General features: G+C 57.4%; 1 protein-coding gene across 1 annotated transcript; it reads right to left on the bottom strand.

Moving 5' to 3' along the window:
• Positions 1 to 618: 618 nt before the first annotated feature.
• On the bottom strand, positions 619 to 10,974 carry ALX3 (ALX homeobox 3; the record flags this gene model as incomplete). The annotated part of the gene is made up of 4 exons (XM_081025935.1): positions 619 to 1,575; positions 1,974 to 2,102; positions 5,311 to 5,627; positions 10,704 to 10,974. 4 exons carry the CDS (start codon positions 10,972 to 10,974, stop codon positions 1,267 to 1,269), a joined length of 1,026 nt encoding a protein of 341 aa, XP_080882061.1. The 3' UTR covers positions 619 to 1,266.
• Between the last annotated feature and the right edge of the window lie 3,858 nt (positions 10,975 to 14,832).

The raw sequence follows: 14,832 nt of genomic DNA, 5'->3' as shown, positions 1-14,832 counted from the left end.
CCCCCACAGCTCTGGGGTCCTGGCCCAGGAGAGCTCAAAGTCCTCAGTGGGCTCCCTTGTCTGCCATTCCACCTCCCTTCCACTGTCAATTCAGCCACAAGCTTATCTCAGCTTTCTCACTCCCCTTCCTACCCCCAATTTACCGTTCTAAATGAGCCCAGCAACCCTAGAGCTGGGCTCTGTCCTGCCTCCCGCACTAGCCAAAGCCACATTGACCTTGGGCAGGTGACAGGTCCAGGCATGGCATGCATCAACCTTGAGGGCTCTGCTGCAGGCTCACCTTCCTCTAGGCTCCAGGATCCCTGAAGGCCCCTCCGGAGGGCCTGGCCCAGCCTGGACCCTGCTCACAGACCAGCCTCAGAGCAACCAAGGGTCAAACCCTGAGGATACGCAATCACCAGGTCTAAAAAGTACTGCCACCTTTATTATTATGCTGGGCAGCACACTTATTTTACAAAAGCATCTTTACAAAAGTGGAGGTCAGGAGCTCAGGGGCTCTGAGTCTGTGGAAATCTGTTTTATTCTTACCAACGTCCAATGAGTAGACCAAGGGAGCCTACAGTTTCCATGGTATGGCTCTGGCCTGATCCCATGGAAGAGAACCCCGTATCTGGTGGTTGCTGGTGAAATTTCTGCCCCGTTTGAGCGGGGAGAGGACTCCGTAGCATGTTGGGGGAGGGGACACAGGGGAGAACTAAGGGATGGCTGGAGCAGGGACATCTGGGCACCTTTGACACTGAACTCCATCTTCCAGGCCCTTGTCTGCACCAGACGCTGGGTGCACGCCCCCTGGTGGTGGGATGGGGAAGTGAGGCCACCCTACATGGTCACATGAGACTGGTTTCCCCGAAGTCACAAGTTGCTCCTCTCTGTGTCCTTCTCCTCCCATTTTCCTGGGTTTCCTGAATGAGGAGCCAACTAATCCGTTTCAGCTGGAAGGATGACAGTGAAACTTGGACGAAGTCTGAAGGAAGCAAGGCAGTATCTTCCTCCCTCCAGCCCAGCATTTGGGTGAGGGAACCATGTGTGTGGTAGGAAGTGTCCTACCAGCTTCGAAGCCCCTTTCTGCTGGGCAGCCCTGCCTTATTGTTAGAGAAAAGAATCAGCAGGAGGCTGAGAGTCCCAGCTGCTCTGCCGGACCTCAGGGAACCATTTGGGGCTTGGAGGCAGAATTGTGTCCTCTCTGGTATCCAGGCCGGCGTGGGGTAGGAACAGCTGGGAACGGGAAAAGGGGTGGCCACTTAGTCTACGTGTCCACAGATCCGATCACGTGGTCCAGTTCAGCAGGCTGGGTGGTTCCTTGGGCTTCACCCTGAGCGAGACGAGGCTTGGAGACTTATAGTCGCCATCCGGAGAGGGCTCAAAGCCGGGGCCCCCCAGAGCAGGGGAAAAGCTGTGGATGGAGTAGATGCCTGGGTGGGCTCCGGGGGAGGCTGGCACCCCCATGAAGCCAGCCACGTTCCCATGTGAGTGAGAATACGGAGACATGCATGGGGAGGGGATGCCCTCTGGAGACACGAGGCAAGGCCCAGTGGGGCTCCCAGAGCCTGGACTGGGCCACAGGGAGTTCTGCAGCTGAAAAGAGAGAAAGCAGGCCCATGAATCAGTAGCCCCAGGGGCTGTCTCCTTACCTAGGGGCTCTCTCTTTGCTCTAAGGGCTGTAGACACTTTCCGAGAAAGCTCCATTTGGCCCAGGTCTAGAATTTGCTCCCCTGTACCCTAACACTGGCAGCGGCATCTCAGGAGGCCCCTGCCACTGCTTCTCATAATGAGATTTTCCTTGGTGATTCCTTTGTGCCAGCTGCTTTGCCTACATCACTGAGGAGACAGGTAAGAGCCCCCGTGAGCAGAGAAAGAAGTGATTTGCCCAGTCACACAGGACCCAATGCTGCTCCAGGTTTCCTGGGCTCAGAGCTCACACTCTCGTTGACGTGTTGAGTCAGGCCCAGACTCACGGCAGGGTGGGGTCTCACCTGGGGATGGCTGTCCGTTCGGGGCAGCACAGAGATGTCATAGGCAGACGTGAAGGGGTTCCGCCCCTCCTGGATCTTCCCATAACGCTCCCGTTTCCGCCACTTGGCTCTGCGGTTCTGGAACCAGACCTGGAGGGGGCAGTGGGGAGATGTTGAGGGGGTGATACAGTGGCCCTGAGGAGTGGAGCCTGCTGGGGAGAGTTGGTGGTTGGGTCATACAGGGTGGGGAGCTGGCTCCCAGCTGGAGAATCTTGAGTCTGGAGCTGCAAAAGCTTGTAAATCCACCATTCTCAGGGCCCAAGTAGCCTGGGATGGAGCCTCCGAGAGGCCCGGGCTGGAGCAGGCTTATTAACCCCACGTCCTGCCTCTCACCCCGGTGGGGAAGTCATTCTCGTTCTCCAGCCTGGCTGTGTCTGGTCAGTGTCATGGGTGTCCATGGCCTCGGAGGTCCTGGACACTTGCTAAGTGTCCCAGTCTCATATGTTGGGTGTCCAGCCCCCACGTCATCTCCTTTTCCAGTCACCCACCTCATGGCATCTGAAGAACCTTAAAGATATTTCTGTTCAGTTCCTTGTCCTGCTTAAACTCTCAGTGGCTTCCCGAAGACCTCAGCTCAGAGCCCAGCTTTTTAACCAGGCCCCTTGGTCCTGGGCCCTGGCCCTCTCCGCAGCTTTCACCGCTTCATTCTTCCTAGCTGCCTCCACCCAGCTCACCGTTGAAACACTGCTACTTTGCTCCTTCCTGCCTTTGCCCAGGTTTTCCCTGCCTGAGTTACCCATCCCGTCTCCTTAACCCCCATACATCTGAGCTGGGCACCCTCTACTGGGCTCCAGGATAATGCAGAATCTCCCCTGTACTTACCACATCCTGTTACCACCACCATGTTTGGGAGTCTCTCTCTCATTCATTCGTGAGCTCCTGGCAGCTGGGGGTGGCATATTTTGTGCTGTGCACATCTGTGTACGTATCCATGATGTATAGTCATTGGGTGTATGCCCTAGGACTGTTACATTTATATGAACTGGTACATGCATTTGCATTTCTATCATTGAATAAATATTTACATGTCAGACTCTAGGCTAGACATTGGCAATATCAAAACCAAACCAAGCCAAACTGTCGCCCTGCTTTCCAGGGATCTAGCTGGGAGTCACAACAGAAGGCGCTGTGTGTGCCTGGGTAAAAGTAACCCCTCCCCAACCCCTCCCATTCTCCCATGGTACTTCCTACTCATGCAGACAGGTTAGGCCCTGAGGTAAGAAGTTGGGTGCAACCCCCACCCTCTGCCTCAGGTTGCAGAGATCCCTCCATAGCCTTGGGGCGAGCCCAGAGAAAGGCTGCCCCACCTGCAGGCTGTCTGACCTTCCTTCCTCCACTCTCCTGTCCCTGCCGGCAGTGAAGTCCCTGGAGCCAGTGAAGCTGATGCCTGGGAATTCCCTGTCACCATCCATTCTCCTAGAGTCCCCACTGCAGGCCTGCACTCTGGACCTCCCCTCTGCATTGTCCCATGTGTGTCCTTGTTCCTCTCCATGGGCCAGGGCCTTTGGGTGGGTGTCATGCTCCGGTTAGAGAAAATATCCCTACTCTAGGTGCTCAGTCATTGGAGAAGCTTCTGGACTAGGTCTGGAGGGCCTGTGGCTACCCTTGCACAATACCAGGGTTGAAAAGGCCCAAGAGAGGGGCGGCCGGATGGCTCAGTTGGTTTGAGCGCGAGCTCTCAACAACAAGGTTGCTGGTTCAATTCCCACATGGGATGGTGGGCTGCGCCCCCTGCAACTAAAGATTGAAAACGGCAACTGGACTTGGAGCTGAGCTGCACCCTCCACAACTAGATTGAAGGACAACGACTTGGAGCTGATGGGCCCTGGAGAAACATACTATTCCCCAATATTCCTCAATAAAATTTAGAAAAAGAAAGGAAAAAAGGCCTAGGAGAGGAGTAGGGCAGTGTGGTCCATTTCCCTGAACAGCTCCATAGAAGTAGCTAGTCAAACCCCAGCCCACAGGCTTGCTGAGGCCCCTAGAGACTTGATGTCTAGGGCTTCCGTGGTATATATAATCTGGGGTTGTTGTGATGCTGGCCATCTCACCCTGATGGCCTCAGGCCCTGGGGAGTCCAGGGGGACAGCCCTAGAAGTCTGTTTTGGGTGTCACCTGGGTGGAACATGGAAGCAGGAGGACCCAGCAGAGAAGGGGAAACAGCCCAGGCCCCTCAGGTCCTTTGTGGAATGCAGCAGCAGTTCCTTCTCTACTGGATGACAGCCAGCCTCTTTACAGACTGGCCTGCCGGTCTCCATATTCTGCCAGAGCTGGCCCTGCCCCAGTGCCTTTACATGGTCTCTGGAGAAATCCTACGCAGGGTATGACAGCAGGAGCTCTGCCCCTACCTGCCAAGTCTTCTCAACCCAGAGGTCACCTCCTCACCTTTCCGGAGAAGCGCACACCAACCCCTCTCCCAGGGCCTCCTGCTCGGTTGTGTGCCAAGCCAGTTCATAACAGGCGACAGTGACCGCCTTCCTCTTGAACCAGCCTCCTTCCTTCCCACCCCACCCCCTGCTTGCCTTCTTCAAGTTCATTCTCACTTCTAACATTCCTGGGACATGCACTTCCCTTCCCTACTCTCTCTCCCCTGTTCCCAGCACCCCTCCACCCCCCACCTGCATCCCCATAGGGTGGGCTCCACCCTTCATGAAGCTGGTCACAGCCCCATCCAGAAGCCTGATGTCTGATTTCCGCTGGGGAGAATTTGCTGGGTGGGGAGTTTCCCGGTCAGGCTCTCCTGCCAGGGTCTGGAAGTTGGCAGAACATGAAGGTTGCTGGCTCGGGGTGGCTTTGAGTATCACTGAGCCTGAGAACCCTTCCCCACCCAGTGGGGACCCCCCATTCTGGGCGGCCACCTGGGAAGCCTCCCGGATACGCGTTCAGAATCTCGCTGTGTCCACATCCACTGCCCCCTCTGTGCGCTTCAAAGCTCCTTCCTAAGTAGGTAGCACTACCATTCTCTCTTCCCACATTGGGAAACCAACACTGAGATTCAATAGGGCGCCCCAAATCACCTGGAGAGCTAAGTGGCAGAGCTCAAACTCCCACACAGGTCTTTTGACTCCCAGAGACTGTCACCCGCGACCCACGCACAAGCCTCAGGTTGGGCTCAAGCCTATGGCCACAGCAGAGCTGGGCATGGAGGGCGAGCTCAGGAGCGGCAGACTGGGGACAGGCACCTGGGAAAGGCAGCTCTGTGTGGTGCTCGTGCCCACCTCTGCCAGCCCTCCATGGCCTGGCCAGAAGTCTGGGTGGTCAAGGCAGCCGGAGAGCGCTGCGCCTGGGGTGCCCTCACCTGTACCCGGGCCTCCGTTAGGTCCGTGCGCAGAGCCAGCTGCTCCCGGGCATAGACATCAGGGTAGTGGGTTTTCTGGAAGACTTTCTCCAGCTCCTCCAGCTGGAATGTGCTGAAGGTCGTGCGGTTACGGCGCTTCTTGCTCTTGTTCTTGGCCAACTCCATGGAATCAGGGAGTCCCGGGGACAGAGGGACACGCAGGCTGGCCAGGCAAGGGCCTGGGGAGCCTTGTAAGTTAGAGGGCCCGTCTCTGGGGCCCCCTCGGCAGTCCAAGGGCAGCGGGGGGAAGCTCGCAGCTTTGGAGGCCTTCTCCTCAGCTGCAATGGAAACACAAAAAGGAGGATGGAAACCCAACCAGGGGTTTTGTGGGTGGAATGGAGGGAGGGGGGGGAATATTGACGCCTCAGTCCCCGCCTTGCCCTTCCTTTTTCTTTCCTTCCTCCCAGCAGCCACCCGCCATGGGAGCCTGGCATTAGGAGGCCTGCCTGCTGAGCCTCCAGCTGGGGAGGGGGCCCTGGGGAACCATGTTGTCTGTGGTCTGGGCGGATCTCTGGGGCCGGAGGGGGTTCATTTCGGGGAAGCGCACTGTGGTGCTGCGTCCCACAGTGTGTGGAGGTGCCAGGGCTGGCGCCACGGCAGGGCCTAGTGCAGGGGTGGGCGGTAGGAGGGGGAGAGGATGGTGCGGTTGACATCTCCCCGCCCCTGCCAGGAAGTGCCTCCTTGTCTCTGCAGGCCGTGGTCCCCATGTCCTTGTACCCACCACGTAGATGCTGACAGGGACGCTCAGACAACCTGTGGCTGGTCTGGCTGTGCCTCATTCTCTGGAGCCCAAGTCTCAGGGCCATGTCAAATATCCCAGCCCTGGGGTATAAAGGGCAAGAAGCTTCCAGAGGGATTGTCTTATTCCTCCCAAAATTGTGATGTTTGGCCAAGGACTTAAGCTCCAGCTATAGAAAGGCAGGACACAGGCTACGCTCAGAGAAGGAGCGTTGGGTGACTCATGTGGAAAAAGGACACAGCCCCCAACCCATCATTCTCCTAGGAACCTGCCCCTTTCCTCCCCAGGAGTTTCTGACAAGCACAAGGGACCTGATTGCAGACTGGGAACAGTTCCCAGCAGCCCCATTCTAATGTGCTAACCCTCACTCAGGAAGCTTGTTGGAGCCCTGCCTGGACTAGGGCATGGGGAAAATAGGTCACCCTAATTGCCCCGCCCTCTCCCTCTGGCAAGGACCCCCAGCAGCGCTGCCTTGAAATCTCCCCTCAACAGTCTGCAGGGATGGCAGCAGCGACGCCACAAAGACGCCCCACTGACTTACACAGCCCCTTCCCTGGCCCTGGGCCCATCCCCAGTGGGGGCCTGGCCCCCAGGAGGCCCAGCAAGCTGGCACCAAGAGCCAATTTCTTCCCCGCACTTGGTGTCAGGATCACAGCTGTAGTCAGAGGAGGATGGGACCTAAGAGATGGGCTTCTGGAGTTCTGGGTCTGATGAGTTCCTGTCTGAATGTGGAGGACAAGTTGGGCAAGGTGCCCCTCCGCTGGAAGGTGGTCAGGGACCTCCCAGGACCACCCAGGCGGTGAAATAAGCTCCACATTGTGTCCTGGAGGCCTGGGAAAGTCAGGTCAGGACTGCCCTTGGCTGTGCAGAGCAGACAACCCAAGCACCAGGTTTCCTTCACAGCTCAGGTGGAACCCAAGGGAGAAAATGGTCCGGCCCCTGGCTTCCATTCTTGCTCAACATGTTTTGTTAAGGTTTGTCCTAGGGGTAATTCCATTTGGTAGGAACTTAGGAAGGAGGACTCATGGAAGTTGAACCGAATAACTGAAAGTGACCAGGGAGATTGAAAGGGCACACTCCATACATAGCAGGCCTGAGAGGGAGGTGTCTTGGTGTCTGGGAGAAAAGGGTGAGAGTAGCTCAGGGATGGGGGCCAGAGGAGCAGTGGCATCACAGCAGAGGGCTCCCCAAAACTCTGGGGCTTGCTCTTCTGCCTCTTTTGCCCTCAGTGTCTGTCCCAATAGGATCTGCCCAGAGGAAGTGACCAGATCTGGGACCCTAGGACTTGCCTTCCTGACAGTAAGCCACCCAGCTGCCAGAGTCAGGGATGAATGTGCAGTGGGCCTTCTCAGAATAGCTACCCCCAAAAGGGCCAAGACTACTGGCCTCAACTGACCCCCATGTCTGCCCATTCTACAGCCCTCTCAGGAGACCAAAGAACTTCTCCCTCCTCACTGCCGTTGCCCTGAAACTTTCCCCATCTACATGGAGGATTCCAGGGAGAGGCTGGCACTGCCCCTCTTTGAAGAACAAGGGCACCCCTCATAGAACACCAAGCAGCCCCCTGAGGACAGACGCTCAAAAAAGAGATGGAGGTGGGACGCTCGCAGGGCAGCCATCAAGGGAAGGCAGAGCAGTTTGAATTTCAGCTGGTAGGAGAAAGGATGCGCTGTAAGCCTTGGGCAGCACGGTTAGGGCGTGTACAGGCCGTGTGGAAGAGTCACTTGCAGCTGGTGCCGACACGGGGCGGCTAGGGGCGAGTGCTCCTATGGGAGACTAAGCGCCTGGGGCCCGGCACCGGGGTGTCCACGGCCTGCGCACCGCGCGGCACCCCCACAGCAGTCCGTGTGCCTGAGAGCCGGGAGCCAGGACTAGGACCTCTGGGGCGGCGACGGAACTCTGCTGCTGATCGAGCTCGCGCTCGTCGCGTCCCCCCATCCCTGCGGCTGCTCGGGAGTGGAGCGGCGCTGCTTGGGCCGCCTACCGGGAGCCCCACTGCCCCCACCGAAGGCGTCCGTGGAGGCCGCAGGGCCAACCACCTGGCTTTGAGCGCTCGCGGCTGCCTCGCTCAGAAAGCGACCCGCAGAGCTTTCTGAGGCCTGGGCTTCCGCAGCTCTGGCTGCAGACCCAAAGCCGGCGTGGACATAAACACCGGGTGTGGGACCCTCGCGGGGCCTGGTGCTCCCTACAGTTTCCCAGCCTTGACCTAGAGGCCTCGGCGGGGGGTGGGGGTGGGGAGCAGGGAAGGGGGTATGAGCTGGAGCTCAAGGTCCGCAGTCGGCCCGGAAGCGCGGCGCTTCTGGTTACCGGCTCCGGGCCGCCACCGCGGCAGGCGCGTTACGAGTGTGTCCCCAAACCGGGGGACACAGCGCGCAGCCCCCGGCAGAGCAGGAAGGACTGACCCGGCACCTCTCTGGGCCTCTGAGCAGGCACAGGCAGAGGGCGCGAGGGGGGCTGGCACCGCCTGGACTCGGGGGGTCCCGAGCAGGGCTGGGCGCTCTCCAAGGGCGGGAAGGGGAGCGGTGCGACAGACTCCGGGGCTTGCAACTGCCCTGCCGCGGCCAAGATCGCGCCGCAGATGGGGCGCAGCTGCGCGCGCACTGGTCTGAACTGGAAACGCTCCGAGCCCGTTATTTTAAAGCCGGTCAATAAGGCGGGTTCCCCCTTTGCCCGCCACGTCCCACCGCGTAGACCGTGCCGCCGGCCCCAGGGCCACTCGTCCCCAACCGCCCGGCTCTGCCGCAGGGGCGCAGGCCGCGCGCCCGCCTTGCGCCGAGTCCCAGGCCGTGCGCCCTGGAGGCGAGCGGCGGCCGGGGCTCAACCCAGGCTCCGTTCGCCATCGCTGAGCCTCCTTTTCGTTCGGCCTGTCCCCCGCTCAGCTTCAATTGTTCATTTTCTTCTCCCACTTGTGCGCGTTGTGGCCTTTTAAGCTGTCCCTTTTTTTCTTTCGTTTCGTCTGCTCCCGCTCTCTCCGTCCTTTCCCTCCTTCTCCAGTTACCCGCGTCGTTCGATCTCCGGTGGCTTTTGGGTTTTCGTTCTTCATTTTTGCCTTTCCGTTCTTGCTCAGCTTGCCGCCTGCCTCCACCTCTCGTTTTCGCCTCTCTCATCCGTTGCTTTGTTCAATTTCCTTTTCGCTCCTATTGGTGGTTGTTTACTCGTTAGTTTCCTTTCCGCGAATTTCGTTGCGGACCCTTCACCGACTCGGGGTTCCTCCCCCGCTGGTTCTGCCCCAGTGCTCTTCGCAGTTTGCTCGGCGCCGGACCGCTCCTGGCGCCCCGCCGTCCTCGCGGGATCCGGCGCGCCCAGCAGGGACGAGGGCCCGCGGGGTGGGTCCTGACCGACGCCGCGCGCCCAGCCGGGCCGGGTACCTGTCCCCGGCGGTGCTGTCGGCGCTGCGCGACCGCCGCCTCTGGCTGGGATCAGAGAAGCCAGGCCAACTGCTTCTCATTAAGTCCCAACTGTGGTTTTTATCAGGAGAGCCTCTTTCAAAGGGCACAGACGCGAAGCTCCGCGGCCTCACTCATTTCCTCCGCTGACCCACACACACCTCCTGCCCTCCCCTACACATTCCCACCTCTGGCTGAGCAAAGGCCGGAGCTGCTCGGCCACTCGGTGGAGGAGTCAGCGGGGCAGAGGAGGGTTGGGCGGATATCGGAGGTCCCAGCTCTAGGCCTGAGCTGCGGGAGGTGGCAGCACAGCTGGGACAGGCTCGGGCGCCCAGGCTCCTACAGGTTCGCCCACGCAGCGGGCACTGGAAGGGCTGTGGACACGCCAGCCAGGCTCTGGCGTTCAGGCGCGATCTCAGGAGGTGGCGCGGTCCAACTGGCGTTAGCGCACGGAGCAGCGGCCCCGGAGCCCGAGACGCGCGGGGGTGAGGCCCGCCGGGGCTGCTCCCGACGGCCCAGCGGGGACGATCCAGTGCGACGAAGCCGCGACTGCTAGAGGAGTGGCCATCGCCGTGCATAACGACGGGGAGGCCAGGTTAGTCTGAGAAATCAAAGCACAGTTATTCCATATTGAGCATGGCCCCGGCACTGCGGGACCAGTTGTGGCCATTCCGCGGAGCGCCCAACGCGAAGGCAGCGCCTTCCCCGCGGCAGCTGGGCCTGGGGAAGAGGCGCCGGCGGGGGCCAGGCCGCAGCCCTCGGAGGAGCCCGGCGTGGACATCCTGGGTCCGGTCCCAGGCTCGGCGTCCGAAACCGGCGCCAGACACAAAAAAGCCGCGCTTTCCTCCCGGCCTCGAGGCCAAGGGCTCAGTGCGGCGCCTGGGCCCTGGGCCGGTTCCGGGCTTCTGGTCGGTGTCAGTCCTAGCGCCACTCCCAGCACACACGAGCTCCCCTTCCCTGCCCCGGCCGCCTCCGGGTCCGACTGGGCCCTGGGCCGTCGCCGCTCCACCCTCTCTCCACCTCCCGCCTTCCATGCTGGCCGCCAAAGGCACGCATGGCTTCGCCTCCCGCACCGCGCCGGCTTTTGAGCAACCTGGACCCGCGCGGGGCGACAGGGTCATGAAGTTGAGAAATAAGAGGGCGGGAGAGGGAAACGGGGAGGCCGGGGCGGACCGCGGAGGGAAGGGGCGCAGGTCGGGCTGCGCGCTACGATCCGCGCCGCGCGTTACCTTCCGCGGGGCCCTCGTAGAAGTGGCCGCCGTTGAGCGCCGGGCCTGGCCCCAGGTCCTGCAGGTACTTGGCCGGCGGCTTGGCTGGCTCCGGGAGGTAGGGCTCCAGGGGCCCGCAGGCCGGAAAGCGGGTCAGCCGCGGGCCGCGGGGCGGCGCGGGGTGCAGGTGAGGCGCGGCGACGGTGGTCCCCTGGGCGCCCGGAGGCTCATCCCCCGCGGGCGCATAGGGCCCGGGCCCCACGCCGAAAGGCGCGCAGCGCTCGGGGTCCATGCCGGCTCGGGGCGCACAGGCCGCCGGGGCTCCGGGGCTTGCGCTGCCCGCGCGGCCTGTGAGCGCCCGCCAAGGGGGAGGGACCTGGGCGCGGGGGCGCAGAGCCCCCGGGAGCGGCGTGCGCCGCGGGGGGCGGGGGACAGGAGAGGGGCCAGCGCCTCTGACTTAATGCTGGAACCATCCACGTCACGTGCGGCCCGCGCGGGTTAACCCCTCGGAGCCCGGGAGCCCCCTGATTCACCCCAGCCCGCGTCTCTGAGGCAGCTGGAAGAGAGGGGGAGAAGAACCTTTTGTCTGCCCATTTTGGTGAGTCCCTTGCTCAGAGCAACAGCCTTGGTCCTGATGTCCAGTCTAGCGGTTCTCACCCCTAGAAGGGTGAGGCAGTTCGGCGGGCATAGAGTCCTTTCCCCTACTCCTCCCCACACCCCCCACTCCCACCCCCGCAAAAACAACAACAAAAAAACAACTTGTAGGCCTGGTCTCCTGACATCAGCCTGGGATAGAGGCTGGGGGCAGGTATGGGCTGGGCCTTCACTTAAGTCTTTGCTGGGAGCTGGGAAACCGTCGCCTCCAGCAAAAACACCTCCCGTGGAGATTTGTTTCTCACCGGGAAAGGAGTCCTTGGGAGTGTCGTGTAGAAACAGCTCCGATCTGGGAATGGAGGCTGGGGAGCTGGGGCCTGCGCATTATCAATACTTGGCTGTGGGACCTTAAAGCAGCCGTTGGTGTCCTCATCTAATTGTGGAGGTTGGAAGGAGTCAATCCTCAGAGTCTGTATATTCCTGGTGGGTTTCAGAAGCAGAGACAGGGCTAGAGCAGACAGTGAGACTAGCAGGGGCAGCTCAGGACTGAAGAGAGTCCAGCAGAGGCTATCTTTGGAGCAGGTGGAGAAATATGTAGAGGGTTTTGCATTTGAAAGGCAGGCATGAAGTGAATGCGTTGCAGTGGGCAAATGACCTGGAAGTACCTGGAGACCCAATGGAGACAGGTTGCCTGCAGCTCAGACCTCAGGGCTCTGCTGCCATTTTGCAGGGAGGTGAGGCTAGAATCCCTTCTTCTAAGAGTTGGGTCTCTCCAAGCCAAAGGAAGCATAGGACTAGCACAGTAGCTTAGAATTTCTGAAAAGAGAAGCATTCCCCACTCTACCTAAGGTATGGGAAGAAGTATACCCCAGGGCCCTAGGACCCTGCTCACTTCAGTGTGCTGAGGAGTACCTAAGTCTGGGTCATACCGTTTATTATTATTATTATTATTATTATTATTATTATTATTATTATTTCCAATGCCTCAAGAGACCACAGAGGGGTGGGGAGTCAAACATCATTTGTATTTCATTTGAATTCTCAATTTTTAAAGGAATCCAAGAGGCCTGGTGTGAACACCTCCCTCTTCCGCTGGGGGCTTAGAGGGGGTTTCTTGGCTGTCCTCAGCCGGAGTTGGGCTATAAATCAAGGCCAAACAGGAACCAGAAGCCTTGCGTCTCACAAGTAGTCATTAAGCCATTATTAAACATACCATAACTTCTCTGAAGCCTTATTGGTTTAAACACCACATTGGAGGCATTAGGCCATTAGGGCCCCTAATCATAGACTGCAGACTGAGGCAGTGAGATGGGAGCACCTGGGGCTGGTATTTCCAGCCAAGAGGGAGGCTCAGCTCAGAATTGTTTTTTCTTTGGGGAAATCCATTCTTCAGGATCCAGTGGATCCCAGCTCTGGATGAAATGCAGAAACAGCAGCCTGGATTTCTGGGCTGCATCACTGAATTGGTGGAAGGCTTCTGATCCCAGACTGAGTGGGTCAGAGGCTGGCATTGAGCAGAGACCTAGGGATCCACACCCCTTCCCTAACCCAAAAGTGCCTCCTGCCATTGTCCCACTCTCTGAATAGACCATTTCCATGCTGAGATAGTGCTGCCGATTGAACTGAGACAACAGACACCCTAGATTCCTTCAACTTGGATGGATAGAGGGAGTTGCCACTGGGAGGATTTTCTCTCAGGACCGTGAAAAACAGGGTGCGTAGAGGAGCCTTTGCTGCTCCCCCTTTTAAACCATTAGTGCAAACTCATCTTGATCCGTATGTGGTCTGGAGAGAGTTTGATGGGGCAGGTGCATAGAAAACGCAAAGATGGCAATCTCAGAATTACTAAGTTTTCCTTCTTAGGAGAGCTGAGAGGTTCTGGAGAACCTCATTTTACAGGTAAAAACAATAGCTAACACTTACATAGTACTCATAGTGTGCCAGGCACTATCTCATGTAGTCTATGTACATTGGCTTGTTTAAATATCACAACAACCTTTTACAGAGAGACACTGAGGTCACAAAAGAGAACTAGTTGTCCCGAGTGGACACAGCCATTTAGTGGCAGAACCAGAACTTATGCTCAGATCCATGGTCTCCCACCCAACACCGACTCTCTTAGTGCTTCTTCGCTAACATAGCAAAGCTGAAACCATTCCTTTTCCCAAGGTAGGTTGGGACATCTTCCTGAAAGATAAGAAGTTGAGGCCAGAGTGATCAGGGACAGAGTTGCTTTGAGACAAAGCCTCACTGCTGCTTTCCTGATCCCCAAGTGGCAATTCATGGAGACTCCCAGTACCCAGCTGTGGTGATCGGGGAGTAGGTGCAGAGTGGTCTCTGCTAAGCTGAGACTAAATGAAACAGAGTGTCTAACACCTGAGAGGTTTTACGACCCACTGACACAGCCAGATGTGAAGCAGGGTTTTAAGAGAATTTGTAAGTTCACCGTTCACACTGTTTAATAACCAGTTGAATTACAGCAACATTTGTCACTGATGTCTTGTCCATAGGCTAAGCGAGATGAGCTGACAGGATGAACCAGAAATTTCTAGGACTTATCCTGGAAAAACTTGAGGAAAAATATCTCTCCACCTGCTGAGAAAAATTACTTTTAAAATGGAAACGATACTGATTGGCTGTTCCTATGCAGCTGTTTTACGCGGGCTAATTGTTTAATTTATTCATTGACTAGGAAGACCTACTATGTGATAGGCATTTGCTGGCACTTCGCTGACATGGCAATGTCGGCTCCAGAATGAAAACAATCATCCTTTGAATGTGAACGAGAATGGAATTTGTTCTTGAGTGCAGAGCCTGGCTTCTAGCCTCCACTGTGAGGTCAGTTCTTGAATGAGAGAAATTTCAGTCCCAACCACTGCTTTCCTTTCATTTTCGACTTCCCTCAGCCTGCACCACACAAAGGTGAAAGCGCTCCTTTTTCTCCCAGGGGAGATCCAAAAGGGATCGGAACAATGGGAAAGATGGAACTCAGCTCTGGCACTTGCTTGATAAAAATACTTCCTTCCACTCAGTAAAAACTCGTTCCTTTTTTTTTTTTTTTTTTTTGCCTTTGAAGGCAAGACAGTCGATATTACTCTTGTCCTGTTTAGACTTTGAAATCCTAAATTGATCCCTATGAAAATTCTGGGGTTGGGAGCCCAAGTAGATTGTTTCTCATTAGTGACATTCTTCCTAGAAGGTCAGGCTAAGGAATGGTAAATAAACGTTCAGATCCGGTGCTGCCTCTTCACCCAAGATATTTAAAAGAAAGAAAGAAGGGTGGGGGGAGCTGTGTGCTGTAAATGCCCAGAATCCTTGGCTGTGGTTCTGACAATCCAGACTGAAGTCAGTGATTTGGGGTGAAATTTCTGGGAAGTTAGGGAACTATTTTTTCCTTTTGCTGCTTTGCTGTTTCATTGGGAGAGCCACTTATTCTCTCTGCACCTCAGTTTCTCCCCTAGAAAAATGATTCTGTAGTTCAGCTTTAAAGGAATGAATGAGACAGTATTTATACAGACATATCTTGAGCCTGACTCCACCCTGAACCTCTGTTTCC

This window comes from Rhinolophus hipposideros (assembly GCF_964194185.1).
Source record: "Rhinolophus hipposideros genome assembly, chromosome: 19".
Lineage (NCBI taxonomy): Eukaryota > Metazoa > Chordata > Mammalia > Chiroptera > Rhinolophidae > Rhinolophus > Rhinolophus hipposideros.
The sequence above is the reverse complement of the archived record's forward strand: the minus strand, read 5'-3'. Positions and strand labels throughout refer to the sequence as shown.